This window comes from Trichomycterus rosablanca, chromosome 4 (genome assembly GCF_030014385.1).
Source record: "Trichomycterus rosablanca isolate fTriRos1 chromosome 4, fTriRos1.hap1, whole genome shotgun sequence".
Taxonomy (NCBI): Eukaryota; Metazoa; Chordata; class Actinopteri; order Siluriformes; family Trichomycteridae; genus Trichomycterus; species Trichomycterus rosablanca.
Window position 1 is genome coordinate 9251003 of NC_085991.1, and position 15219 is coordinate 9266221.

Sequence of the window (15219 nt, forward strand, 5' to 3'; positions counted from 1 at the left end):
ACGCCAAGATTTCGGACTTGGTCTTTGGTTTTTAGAGCCCGGGAACTGAGGTGTTCACTGACACTAATCCTCTTCTCTTTGCTGTCCTTATTTAACTGTAAAAAATTCTGGCTCATCCAGTTATCGATGTTCTCCAGACACTGACACAGGGAATCTATTGGGCTGTAATCATCTGGTGAGAGAGCCAGATATATCTGTGTGTCATCTGCATAACTATGGTAATCAATGTTATTAGCCTGTAGCATTTGGCCTAATGGCAGCATATAAAGATTGAACAGAAGAGGTCCGGGAACTGATCCCTGTGGGATTCCACATGTCATAGCCACCCTGTCAGATTCATAGCTGCCAATAGTGACGTAGTAACTCCGGTCTTCTAAATAGGACCTGAACCAATTAAGGACTGTTCCGGAAAGTCCAACCCAGTTTTCCAACCTGTCCAGCAATATTCTATGATCTACAGTGTCAAAGGCTGCACTAAGATCCAGTAAAACCAGAACTGATATTTTACCCGAGTCAGTATTCAGCCGTAGATCATTTAACACTTTTATGAGAGCCGTTTCAGTGCTGTGGTTCAACCACTGGAATTCAAAAAACTGCTGACTTGATTGTAAACAACTTTCTCAATGATCTTAGCTATGAAAGGAAGATTTGAGACCGGCCTGTAGTTGTTTAACACAGACGCATCCAGAGTTCTCTTTTTTAGGAGTGGCTTAATGGCAGCTGTTTTAAGTGACTTTGGGAAAACGCCTGATGCTAGTGAGCCATTAACTATTTGTTGCAAATCAGTTTTTACAGAGTTAAAAATAGTTTTAAAAAATTATGTTGCAGGCAATAGATTTAAATTTATATAGTGGTACCTTGTAACTCAACATCTCCTAAACTCAAAATCTTTGTAACTCGATGCCCTTTGTCAAGAAATTTGTACCCTCAAACTCGATGCATGTGCGACCGCCGCTTTGTTCAGTGCTCGGCTTGAGCAGTGAGAGGCATTTGTGTGGAATAACCATCAAATTCACTCTGAAAGCTGTGTATCTATCTGTGTTTATCTGGATTTATCTGTTTCACTTTTAAACTTGTGTTTTAGCTCGGAATGCTGAGAAATTGTAAGAATCAGCTTTTCTGAGAGAGTCTAAAACGCTTACTGTTCAAAAAAAGCTTCATGTAACTTAATGTATTAAAAGAACGACACAGAAACACTAAACCTGTCTTAATTATTACTGCTCATAAGTTCTCTCCACTAATGAAATTCATCACTTGTTGTTTTAGTACAATAAGTCACGTTAAGATTTGTGCACTGGCACATTTCATATGAAATAACGGCACAGCCAGCGCAAAAACAATTTTGCCACTTCTCATGTGAATGCGCCTTACTGAACTCGCTAAGGAATACGTTATTCTGATATCAAGCATCTCCACGATTAAGAAGCATAAGGAAACAATAAAGAAGTAAAGCTAAAGTACAGTTATTTTTATTGTATTTTTACTGATTTTTAACTGTTTTTAATTGTATTTCAGTGTTTTTATATTATACTTGTGTTATTTTTAGTGTATAAATGTCCAAAACAACCCCATTATTTTACATTAGCCTAAAATATATGCAGTTCCACGGGACCACGGAACGCATTAAGAGGTTTCCCATACATCCTTATGAGAAAAAATACCTTGAAACTCAACACCTTTTAAACTTGTCGACACTCCCAGAACCAATTGAGTTCGAGTTTTAGGTACGATTGTATATACAAAATAATATGTTGGTCAGTCAAAACACTGGCAAACCAATTTTCTTTGTACTTTTGCCGGCTGAATAGAAATGAACAAGAATTCACGGACTAATCAACAAATCACAGACTTAGAAACAGTACAATAGATTTATTCTTAGACATATTCAGTGATGTAGGTATTTTCTGTTACCTGATCCAATCAGATGACTGCACTGCCAGCTGACACATGGTGAGTCTGTGTCTGCTTGAGATAAGACCCTGAAAATACATAGATTTTTATGTTAGCAGAACAGTGAAAATCCAAATGGCAAACCCAATACATACAATAAAACAAAGTTTCAACTTTAATACAAGAAGAAGAAGAAGGCTCAAGCCAGGCCATATAAAAAATAATTCCTCACATACTATGAACACAAAACATACTTCTAGCATGCTAACCTAACCAACAAAGCATGTTCAGCCTTGTGTATGTTTTAATTTTAATATTTCAATGATAAACTATTTAGAATAGTGACTATAATTCTCTCAAAATAACTTTTAAAGCTGTTGTTAGATCTGATTTTTCACCTTGTCAGTGCACTGCATTTATTATAGTTCATTCATTCATTCATTGTCTGTTTTACCACCAAATTAATCCTACTCAGGGTCACGCTGGGTACAGTTCACCGGGCAGAAGGTAGGAAACACCCTGGACAGGTCGCCAGTGCATCACGGCAAAAACACACTCATTCAACCTGACTGCTTGTTTTTGGACTGTGGGAGGACACAGACACAGAGAGAACAACCAGACTCCACTTCACCTGGGAATCAAACCCAGGACCTTCCTGCTGTTAGGTGACAGTGCTACCCACCAGGCCACAGTGCTGCCAAACTACACTTTTAACCATGAACACAATGGAAAGCATTGTGAAAAAAGAAATATGCTGTGTGTACACAAGGTTCATCAGTTCACAAGTTTATATCGAACACAGTCTTGGACAATTTAGTGTCTCCAATTCACCTCACTTGCACGTCTTCGGACTGTGGGAGGAAACCGGAGCACCCGGAGGAAACCCACACGGACACGGGGTGAACATGCAAACTCCACACAGAAAGGACCCGGACCGTCCCACCTGAGGATCGAACCCAGGACCTTCTTGCTGTGAGGCGACAGTGCTACCCACTTAGCCACTGTGCCGCCCGTATCTCCAGTTCATCTGACTGCAGGTCTTTGGACTGTGGGAGGAAACCAGAGCACCAAAACCAAGCAGGCACAGGGAGAACAAGCAAAGTCCATGCAGAAAGGACCCAGACCATTCCACCTGGAGTCAAACCTAGGCCCTTCTTGCTGTGAGACAACAGTGCCGCCCGACTATTACAGTTTATAACCTATAATCAGATAGAGGTATAAAGCATTTACCGAACACTTTAATTATTAAACCTACACTTTAAACTATAAACACAATGAAATAAAAAATATGCTCTGTGTGCTTATTGAAGGTCCAAAAATAACTATGAACTTTTATTAAAATTTTATTATAGCTCCCTTGTACATAATTGCTTTTATAACAGTGAGCCATCACATAACCCGGTACAGTAAACGTGAGAAAATACATTTAAGTGCTCGGTTGGTGCCAGCCTACCTCTACACAGAAATGATTGACTAAGTGTATCGAAGTCCAAGGAGTACATAGACATTTTGGAGCAACATACACCGATCAGCCATAACATTAAAACCACCTCCTTGTTTCTACACACACTGTCTATTTTATTAGCTCCACTTACCATATAGAAGCACTTTGTAGTTCTACAATTACTGACTGTAGTCCATCTGTTTCTCTACATACCTTTTCACCACAGAGGAGGTATTATTTAGGTGATGGATTATTCTCAGTGGTGGTGTGTTAGTGTGTGTTGTGCTGGTATGAGTGGATCAGACACAGCAGCGCTGCTGGAGTTTTTAAATACCGTGTCCACTCTATTAGACACTCCTGCCTAGTTCACTCCCACAGCCAGCCAGCTGCTGTTTGAGTTGGTCATCTTCTAGACCTTCATCAGTGGTCACATGACGCTGCCTACGGGGTGCTGCTGGCTAGATATTTTTGGTTGGTGGACTATTCTCAGTCCAGCAGTGGCAGTGAGTGTTTGAAAACTCCATCAGAATTGCTGTGTCTTATCCACTCATACCTGCACAACACACACTAACACACCACCACCATGTCAGTGTCACTGCAGTGCTGTAAATGATCCACCACCCAAATAATACCTGCTATGTAGTGGTCCATGAGTCCTGACCATTGAAGAACAGCATGAAAGGGGGCTAACAAAGCATGCAGAGAAACAGATGGACTACAGTCAGTAATTGTAGAACTACAAAGTGCTTTTATATGGTAAGTGGAGCTGATAAAATGAACAATGTGTGTAGAAACAAGGAGGTGGTTTTAATGTTATGGCTGATCAGTGTGCGTTGCCATTCAGACAGTATTTTAGGGATATGCAGGTTATATCAAGCAAGAATAGAAAATAATAAACAATAAAAGTGAATTGTTAAAACATTAAAAACTCTTCTGTATTAAATATTCTTCTACTGTTTCACATGTTTGCCCCATAAATATGTTAAATACTGCATAAATACACAGTATTTAATACCCAAAGAGAAATACAGTTTTGAAATGACACTTACCGATTTACCATAGGAGTCATGTACGGGTGAGATGATTCCACCAATCACAATGAATCTTCCTGTCTTATGCAGATACTCTCTGGCTTTTTCTGCAAATCAATTAACAGCAAATGTTCAAGCATCTGACAGAGATACAAAAAATGAAAGTAAATATACACTGATCAGGCATAACATTATGACCACCTTCCTAATATTGTGTTGGTCCCCCTTTTGCTGCCAAAACAGCCCTGACCCTTTTTCCTGCTTCTAACTTATCAACTTTAGGGATAAAATGTTCATTTGCTGACTAATATATCCCACCCACTAACAGGTGCCGTGATGAAGAGATAATCAGTGCTATTCACTTCACCTGTCAGTGGTCATAATGTTATGCCTGGTCGGTGTATATTTATATTCATAGCTCACTCACTCACTGTGTTGACCGCTTATCCAATTAGGGTCGTGGGGGAGTGATGCTGGAGCCTATCCCAGCTTTTCAATGGGCGCAAGGCACACAGTAACACCCTGGACGGGGCGCCAGTCCATCGCAGGGCAGACACACATACACACACAAACATTCACCTATAGGGTAATTCAGTGTCTCCAATTAACTTGACTGCATGTTTTTTGACTGTGGGAGGAAACCGGAGCTCCCACACAGAATCCCACACAGACACAGTGAGAACATGCGAATTCCGCACAGAAAGGACCCGGGCCGCCCACCTGGGGATCGAACCCAGAACCTTCTTGCTGTGAGGCAGAAGTGCTACCCACTGAGCCACCGTGCCACCCTATATTCTTAGCTGCCATATAATATTCCTATATAATATATATAATATGCCAGCTGTGGATTTTCAGTCATACTGAATCATGCTATGTCCCATGTGAATCACCAACCGCTCATGCATACACCTCAGTGAGGTCAAATTACTGCAGCAAAACACTGCCACACTCCTTTTCATCAGACATGGCCAATTGTGACTGTTAGATGTCTGGCCAGGTTGGTAGTACAGACTTGAGATTCACACTCGCTTTGCAGTGGTGAGCAAATTCATTAGACCACCACCCCAGCGCCCACTTGTGTTTTTTTGACTGACTTCATTCTTCCTTTTAAAATAGGCTCATAGGCCATGAAGCAGCACATAACAAAGTTGTGCAGCACATAACAAGTGAATGTCCTCTATTATTTAATAAGTGATCATAAATACAATGTATTAAAAGTTAGTTGTTTAAAAAGAGGTTTGGAATTACAATAACATCCACAAAGTTGAATCAGTTCATCTGGACACAAGTTTGTTGTAGAGATACGTTTCGTCACTCAATCCGAATGACTTCTTCAGTCTGAGCTGGTGTTGAGATAACTGCCTGGAGTGGGATTTGAACCCACTCCTCTATTTGGAGGCCAGAACCATCACTAGGGAAGAAGTCACACATGAGTCTGGGGCCTTAGACCGCTCGGCCATTCTGACCAACACCAGCTCAGACTGAAGAAGTCATTCGGATTGAGTGACGAAACGTATCTCTACAACAAACTTGTGTCCAGATGAACTGATTCAACTTTGTGGATTTGTGTACCTGGATTATTGAGCATGCATCAACAAATTACAATAACAATTGGAAATATTCAACCCCTCAAGGAAAATAAAGATTTAAAATTGTTAAGCTCCTCTGCAGAGCTAGATAAATGGTACAGCAAATTAACAAAGAAAATAAATAAGTATATATTATATATAGAAAATAAATTATGTATTTTAGAGTATAGACGGCTCTGCATCAAGAACCGCCACTCAACAATATAACCACATGGGTGAGGGATTACTTTGGCAAACCTTTGTCAAGCACTATAATACAGAGTTACATGCACAAATGGCACAAGAAAGAAGCCTTATGTTAACCATGTCCAGAAGCAGCGTTGACTTCTCTGGGCTCTGAGGCATCTAGGATGGACCATCATATAGTGGAAATGTGTATTGTGGTCAACAAGTCCAAAAGCCAGGGTCTGTCATGGTATGGGGGTGTGTCAGTGCCCTTGTCAAAGGTGCTTAACACTTCTGTGATGCAGCATTAATGCAGAAAAGTACATTGAGATCTTAGAGCAACATGTGCTGCCTTCAAGACGTCATCTTTTTCTAGAACGTCTATGCATTTTTCAACAAGACGATGCAAAACCACATGCTGCACACATTACAAAGGCATGGCTGTGGAAGAAGAGGGTACGGGTACTGGACTGGCCTGCCTGCAGTCCTGACCTGTCCCCAATAGAGAATGTGTGGAGAATTTTAAAAGGAAAAATGAGACAACAACGACCCCGTACTGTTGCACATCTTAAGACGTGTTTGCAGGAAGAATGAGACAAAATAAAAGCTGAAACACTAAATCACTTGGTATCCTCAGTTGTACATCAGATTATAGAATAGCTTATTCAGGGCTGAATCAAGTGCTCTATTTCTTCGGGAGCTACACTGCAGCACAAAAGGCTTGAAAAGTGGGTCAGAGAAGATAGATTTTTCTTCTCTTTAAAAAGGTAAATAGAGGCTAAAGAATGCAGCACACGCTATCCTAGCAACACTGACGTACTTACTGACGTTATTATTGGACTATATACAATATTATTGTTATTGCTATAGTGGCAAGTTGTATAATTTAATTCTTTCATAAGTTTGCAGGGGGTTTAAAAAATAAGATAAAATGTTTTAAATCTGCAACATACATACTGTACAATTAATTATTATAATTTATTATATTTTTGTTTATGCATTTTCTCCCTTTTTTCTCCCGATTTTCTTCCCAAATGCATTATGCTTCCTCTCTACTGATGTTGATCTCCACCCTGGTTTAACAGAGCAGAGACTGACACACGTCCCCTCCGACACGTGTGCAGTATCTGACTGCATCTTTTCACCTGCAAGTGGCGAGGCGAGTTCATATGTGGATCAGCTTTGTGTACGAACAGACACACCCTGATCAACGCATTATCCCTCGTCTCTGTGCAGGCACCATCGATCAGCCAGCAAATGACGTAATAACATCAATTATCACCTGTGCCATGCCCATTATTATTATAATTATAATTATTTGTGTTATTATATTATTTCAACACACTGTTGGGACTTGTGACCCTATTTATGGAGTGTTGCAGAGATGGTTGACCATCCAACAGGTTTTCTTTCTCTCTACACTGAACTGGAGCTTATTTAGAGTGACCGCTGTGTTCATTCTTACCTCCCTGACGAAGGCCTTTCTTGGCCGGATGCCCAGGTTGGCTAGGAAAGTTTAAGATTGTGCCAAGCTTCTTCCATTTAAAAATTACTGAGGCTTTAAACATTGCCATACACTGGCCAGGCATAACATTATGACCACTGACAGGTGAAGTAAATAACACTGATTATGTCTTTATCACGGCACCTGTTAGTGGGTGGGATATATCCTTTCTGTGTGGCGTTTGCATGTTCTCCCCGTGTCCATGTGGGTTTCCTCCGGGTGCACACACTGCTTGGAATTTAAGCACTTTAAATTGCTTTTTACTTCTTCATAAATGCCTTCTTTTTTATTTATTAGGATTTTAACGTCATGTTTTACACACATCGATTACATTCGTGAAAGCACAGGTAGTTACTCGTTACTCAAGATTCATCAGTTCACAAGTTTAATGTCAAACACACTCATGGACAATTTTGTATCTCCAATTCACCTCAGTTGCACTTCTTTGGACTGTGGGAGGAAACCGAAGCTCCTGGAGGAAAACTCCACACAGAAAGGACCCGGACCGCCCCACCTGGGGATCGAACCAAGGACCTTCCTGCTGCGAGGCGACAGTGCTACCCACTGAGCCACCGTGCTGTCTTTATCATATAACACCTTGGATATGTCTAGTCAACATGACGTCTGCAAATTAGCCAAAGTGATAATTTGTCACAGAAGTAATTTTAACAAAGGATATTCAAGTTTCATGTTGGCGTTTTTATAAATGGCCTGACCCTGGCAGTAAGACTGTAATTTTATGTTTTTTTTTTTAAATGATTAACTTATTAGATTAGATTTATTTTTGGACAATCTCTACCATAATAATAAACCAAAATCAATCATGTTGACAAAACCAGAGTTGAGGACTTCAGACTCGACTCTGACTCATTTCAAATGACTCAAACTCGACTCAAAAAATGACTCATGAACAACAAGAGTCGCAAGCGCTGGCATGTGTTAACATTAGTTACGTATGACAATTGTATATATATCTAATTATTATTATTATTATAAATATTCTGCTCTCTAATAACGCTCCGGCCGCCTTAACCCGCAACGCACGCAATGGGTTAATAGTGATGAAGCGTCACTCCCTACTCCCTACACAGTTTGAAGTTCACTTCATTTGAACATTTTCGTTACCTTCGGATTGGAATCTCACTTAAAATGGTGGAATACCCTACGTAGTGCACTTCACAGGAACAACCGGGGTGAATGGAACGCTCCTACAGAATTGGCACTAATGGTTGAAAGACCGCTTTCTGAACCAATCAGACCTTCTGATTAGATTTTTTAGTAAGAAACGCTGTTATTTGCGTTTATTCAGTTTGCGTCACACAGATGACGTGTCAATGAAACGCTTGATTGGCTTTCTAACGAGTTCGTGTTTTACTTCACAACCGGGATGTTTGGAGGTTTTTAATTATAAGCACATTTACAAAATAACGGATTATATTCCTAATGGGGATACGGTTATGAATTTAATATCATCTGGAAGAACATAAGCTAAGGTAAGCAGTTGTTATGATTTTTTTGATGTTTTGGATTTTGCCTGCTGTGCCGTGATTTATCGCTCGCTTTTTTGCAGTGAAAACAAAACTTATCAGTTTAAGCTTTTAACTGGTACCTTCTTGTTACGGAAATTACATTCATTTGCACAATGACTAGGAAAGTAAAAGCACTAAGTAAAACGACAAAATACAGTCGCTAATCTGTTGTTGTTTTTGATCTGAATTTACATATGATTTGTTTATTTCTACGCTACATTTCCAGTATATGTTTATTGTATATTATATTGACTCGTGATTTGACTCGGACTCTAGCCTAAAGAATCAAGACTTGACTCGGACTCGTATTTTGTGACTTGTGGGCACCAATTCCAAAAGACTACTTCAAAGTGGATTAGAGTGGCTGTTGTTACAGCTGAAAAGATGCATGTCCAACAAGCTTATAGTCCAGAGTCCAAATACTTTTGGTCACATAGTGTATATAGAAAGAGCAACAGAAGTGCTACTCTGGCTCGTATTTAGGTTTATTTTAATACTGGTAATGAGGTGAATGTGTCAAATTAAACAAACCCTTCTGTGTATGTGGCAGCATAGTAAAAGGCCAATTAAAGTGCCCATCCTAAATCCTGTCCACCATGGAAAGCACCTACAATTGCCATGCAGGCATCAGTACAGGACATTGCCGCAACTGAATCATGCTTTCTCCAAGATCATGTGTGTGTATCACCCTTGGCACTAGGATAATGGCAGCAGGATAATTGTTGTATGATCCACCAAACAAAATCCACCACACAAAATCCAGAAGCTGAAGGGCCTGCTGGTAATGTCCTGGTACCAGATACTACAGGACTTCTTCAGATTTCTTGTTGAATCCAAGTCTTGGCAGCATATTAAGTGGGTGGTCAGTGTACAGTACATAGCTATCATATACCTATAAGTACATTTAAATTAAATTAATTTAGAAAGCTATATACTTGGGGAAATACAACCCCAAATCAGAAACGTGTGTTCCTTACATTTACTTTGACTTTTATTTGATTGCAGGCAGGATGAACCTGAGATATTTTATATTTTATCTGCTCAGCTTCATTTCATTTGTTAATAAACATCCATTCCTGCATTTTAAGTCTGCAACTCATTCCAAAAAAAGTTGGGACAGGGGCAATTTAGGGCTAGTAATGACGTGATTCCAAACAGGTGATTGTAATCATGGTTTGGTACAAAAGCAGCATCCAGGAAAGGCTGACTCTTTAATTAGCAAAGATGATCAGATGATCTCCAGTTTGTCAACAAATGTGTGAGAAAATGATTGAAATGTTTAAAACAATGAACCTCAAAGGAAGATTGGAAGGGATTTGCACATTTCTCCCTCTACAGTGCATAATATCATTACACAATTCAAAAAATCAGGTGGAATTTCAGTCTGTAAAGGCCAAGCTGAACACTTGTGATCTTTGATCCCTCAGACGGCACTGCATCAAGAACTGCCACTCAACAATGGCTGATATAACCACATGGGTAAGGAATTACTTTGGCAAACCTTGGTCAAGCACTACAATACGGAGTTACATGCACAAATGCCACTTAAAACTTTACTGTGCAAAAAAGAAGCCTTATGTTAACCATGTCCAGAAGCTGCGGCGACTTCTCTGGGCTCGGAGGCATCTAGGATGGACCATCACACAGTGGAAACATGTATTGTGGTCAGATGAATAAGCATTCCAGGTCTTTTTTTTGTCCCCAATAGAGAATGTGTGGAGAATTTTGTAACGAAAAATGCAACAACGACGACCCCGTACTGTTACACATATTAAGACGTGTTTGCAGAAAGTACGGGACAAAATAAAAGCTGAAACACTAAATCGCTTGGTAAATGCTTTACTGTCCCAACTTTTTTTTTGGAATGTGTTGCAGGCCTGAAATGCAGGAATGGATGTTCATTAATAAATGAAATGAAGTTAACCAGACATAACATGAAATATCTCAGGTTCATCCTGTCTTCAATGAAATAAAAACTCTGTGTTGGGGTTGTATTTAATTTATCATCAGAATAAATGCGTCTGTTCTGTAGTGAACATTTCAAGGCAGCTTGGTTCATTCCTCTAGCCAAGTGGACGTCACTTCCTCCGAACTGACGCAAATAAGCTGACACTTCAAAGGTTTGTAAACACTTCTTAATGTGTTTCAACAACACAAACCGCCATCTAATAACGACATATACAAACTAGTCGGATGCTCTATAATTTAGGCTGGTCAAATAGCCACACCAAAACAATGACGTGTCTTGATTGGTCATGTCTTTACATGCACCCTGAATTGTTTACGAATTATTTTAATAATCCAAGTGATAGATGATTACTTTTAAAGGAAAGCAGGAGCCTAATCTGTTCATCATTGGCTTTATTAGTGTGTAGTCAGGCAACCTGATAGATTGGTCCTGATGCTGCGTGAGGAAGCGGCCGTCGCCCATTTCAGCACCGTGCTTTGGACAGCGACCGAAAAGCAATCACAAACACCCAAGCATCAATTCAATATCTGGTTACAATTACAAACCAGAATAATGAGATGAATCAGAACTACATTACCAAGTGCACATTTAATTTATATGTAATATTTTATTCCCCAAAGATGCTGGTTAATAGGCTAAGAAGCTGGAGGAACCCAAACGCTTACCGAACATATGGATGTGTCCTTTAGTGATGGGGTTGAAGCTCCCACATGATAGCAGAATAACGTGGGTTTTGTTCATTTCGGTCATGTTTATTCTGCTCAGCTGGGTCTCTTTCACATCCGAAGCTATTTGTCAGACCTTTTGTTTGGATGTTCCAGGAAAAGGCGAGGTTCAGTTCGGCTGCGGCACAAGAGCTCCACTCCTCAAGTCTGATCTGTGATAGGTCGGCAGAGCTGAGTCCTGCTCTTAAAGGGACAGGAGCACTTTAAAGAACCCCAAGTAACATACAAACTGGGGTTAAAAGTGGACTCCAAATCAGAAAAAGTTGGGGCAGCATGGAAAATGCATATAATATACATTTACTTTGACTTTTATTTCATTGCAGACAGGATGAACCTGAGATATTTCATGTTTTGTCTGCTCAACTTCATTTTATTTATTAATAAACATCCACTCCTGCATTTCAGACCTGCAACACATTTAAAAAAAAGTTGGGATGGGGGCAATTTAGGGCCAGTAATGAGAAAAAAACTAAATAATTATGTAATTCCAAACAGGTGATTGTAATCATGGTTTGGTTTAAAATATAGATAGGTAGGTAGACAGACAGACAGACAGACAGACAGACAGACAGACAGACAGACAGACAGACAGACAGACAGATAGATAGATAGATAGATGGATACTTTATTGATCCCGAAGGAAATTAGAGAAATTCGGGCATAATGCTGCTGTTTCCTCTAGAGCAGACTGCAAGCATGCAAATATATATATATATATAAATATAAAATATATAATATATATGAAATATATATAATATATAGAATATAAATAAAAAAGTCTTTGATGAGTAAAGATGATCAAAGGATCTCCAGTTTGTCAACAAATGTGTGAGAAAATGATTAAAATGTTTAAAAACAATGAACCTCAAAGAAAGATATTTCTCCCTCTACAGTGCATAATATCATTAAACCATTCAAGGAATCGGGAGGAATTTCAGTGCGTAAAGGCCAAGGATGCAAGCTTAAGCTGAACGCCTGTGATCTTCCATCCCTCAGACGGCACTACATCAAGAACCGCCACTCAACAATAGCTGATATAACCACATGGGTAAGGGATTACAGTAAAGCATTTACCCTTTTGTAATGTTGCTTTCCGTTTCACCACACTTAAAAAACGTTTTGGCACCGAGGAGACCAAGTGATTTAGTGTTTCAGCTTTTATTTTGTACTATTCTTCTTGAAAACACATCTTAATATGTGCAACAGTACGGGGTCGTCGTTTCAAAATTCTCCACACATTCTCTATTAGGGACAGGTCAGGATTGCAGGCAGGCCAGTCCAGTACCCGTACCCTCTTTTTCCGCAGTCATGTCTTTGTAATGTGTGCAGCATGTGGTTTTGCACCGTCTTGTTGGAAAGTGCATGGACGTCCCTGGAAAAGATGACGTCTTGAAGGCAGCACATGTTGCTCTAAGATCACAATGTACTTTTCTGCATTAATGCTGCCATCACAGAAGTGTAAATGACCTTTGCCAAGGGCACTGACACACCGCCATACCATGACAGACCCTGGCTTTTGGACTTGTTCCTGATAACAGTCTGGATGGTCCTTTTTATCTTTGGTCCGGAGCACACGGCGTCCATTTTTTTCCAAAAAAGACCTGGAATGCTGATTCATCTGACCACAATGCACGTTTCCACTGTGTGATGGTCCATACTAGATGCCTCCGAGCCCAAAGAAGTCGATGTCGCTTCTGGACATGGTTAACATAAGGCTTCTTTTTTGCACAGTAAAGTTTTAAGTGGCATTTGTGCATGTAACTCTGTATTGTAGTGCTTGACAAAGGTTTGCCAAAGTAATCCCTCACCCATGTGGTTATATCAGCTATTGTTGAGTGGCGGTTCTTGATGCAGTGCCGTCTGAGGGATCAAAAATCACGGGCGTTCAGCTTAAGCTTGCGTTCTTGGTCTTTATGCGCTGAAATTCCTCCCGATTACTTGAATGGTTTAATGATATTATGCACTGTAGAGGGAGAAATATGCAAATCCCTTCCAGTCTTTCTTTGAGGTTCATTGTCAACTGGAGATCCTCTGATCATCTTTACTCGTCAAAGAGTCAGCCTTTCCTGGATGCTGCTTTTGTTCCAAACCATGATTACAATCACCTGTTTGGAATCACATCATTATTTAGTTTTTCACCTCATTACTAGCCCTAAATTGCCCCTGTCTCCATTTTTTTTTTATTTGTTGCAGGCCTGAAATGCAGGAATGGAGGTATATTAACAAATTAAATATCTCAGGTTCAAACTGTCTGCAATGAAATAAAAGTCAAAGTAAATATAAGGAACACTGCATTTTTATTTTATTAGCATTTTCCATACTGCCCCAACTTTTTCTGATTTGGAGTTGTAGAAAAGTAAGTCAAAGTAAGCTACCTACATATCTATCATGTACAAGTCCTATGTGGCTATCATGTATACGTTTTTTTCATGCAAAAAAAAAACCTTCAGTATGTCGTTATTATTATTAATGAATTATTATGTCGTTTTAACAATAAAAATATGACATTTTTACAGCCAGGGCAGGTGAGTGCAGTAGATCATTGGTTCTCCACCAGGGGGCATCAGTGTGCCTAATTTAGAGGAGTAAAAATGAATCACACGTTATAGGACGGGAAAATTAAAAGGCTTTTAGCATACAGGAGATTTCTTGTCATGTCATATAGATCTATTAAACTGCCTATAGCTCACGTTGGGTCTTTGAGAATGGACACGTATTTGATTTGCCCACCACAACAGTGCAAAAGTCACTGTTGTGCAAATGTCACTGTCATGCAAAGACACTATATTGCCAAAAGTATTCGCTCGTCTGCCTTCACACGCATGTGAACTTGAGTGACGTCCCATTCTTAATCCATAGGGTTTCATATGATGTTGGCCCACCCTTTACAGCTATAACAGCTTCAACTCTTCTGGGAAGGCTTTCCACAAGGTTTAGGAGTGTGTTCATGGAAATTTTTGACCATTCTTCCAGAAGCGCATTTGTGAGGTCAGACACTGATGTTGGACGAGAAGGCCTGGCTCACAGTCTCCGCTCTAATTCATCCCAAAGGTGTTCTGTCGTGTTGTGGTCAGGACTCTGTACAGGACAGTCAAGTTCTTCCACATCAAACTTGCTCATTCATGTCTTTATGGACCTTGTTTTGTGCACTGGTGCGCAGTCATGTTGGAACAGGAAGGGGCCATCCCCAAACTGTTCCCACAAAGTTGGGAGCATGAAATTGTCCAAAATCTCTTGGTATGCTGAAGCATTAAGAGTTCCTTTCACTGGAACTAAGGGGCCGAGCCCAACTCCTGAAACACAACCCCACACCATAATCCCCCCTCCACCAAACTTTACACTCGGCACAATGCAGTCAGACGAGTACCGTTCT

At 40.0% G+C, this 15219-nt stretch overlaps 1 protein-coding gene across 1 annotated transcript in view; it reads right to left on the reverse strand.

Moving 5' to 3' along the window:
- The window catches only part of nmnat2 (nicotinamide nucleotide adenylyltransferase 2), a 30959-nt gene extending 19033 nt beyond the window's left edge, over positions 1–11926 (reverse strand). Inside the window, exons 1-3 of the mRNA XM_062993032.1 lie at positions 11787–11926; positions 4384–4472; positions 1912–1979 (exon numbers count right to left, since the gene is read on the reverse strand). Coding sequence (XP_062849102.1) covers positions 1912–1979; positions 4384–4472; positions 11787–11871 — 242 coding nt within the window. The 5' untranslated portion in view covers positions 11872–11926. The remainder of the gene's footprint in view (positions 1–1911; positions 1980–4383; positions 4473–11786) is intronic.
- Between the last annotated feature and the right edge of the window lie 3293 nt (positions 11927–15219).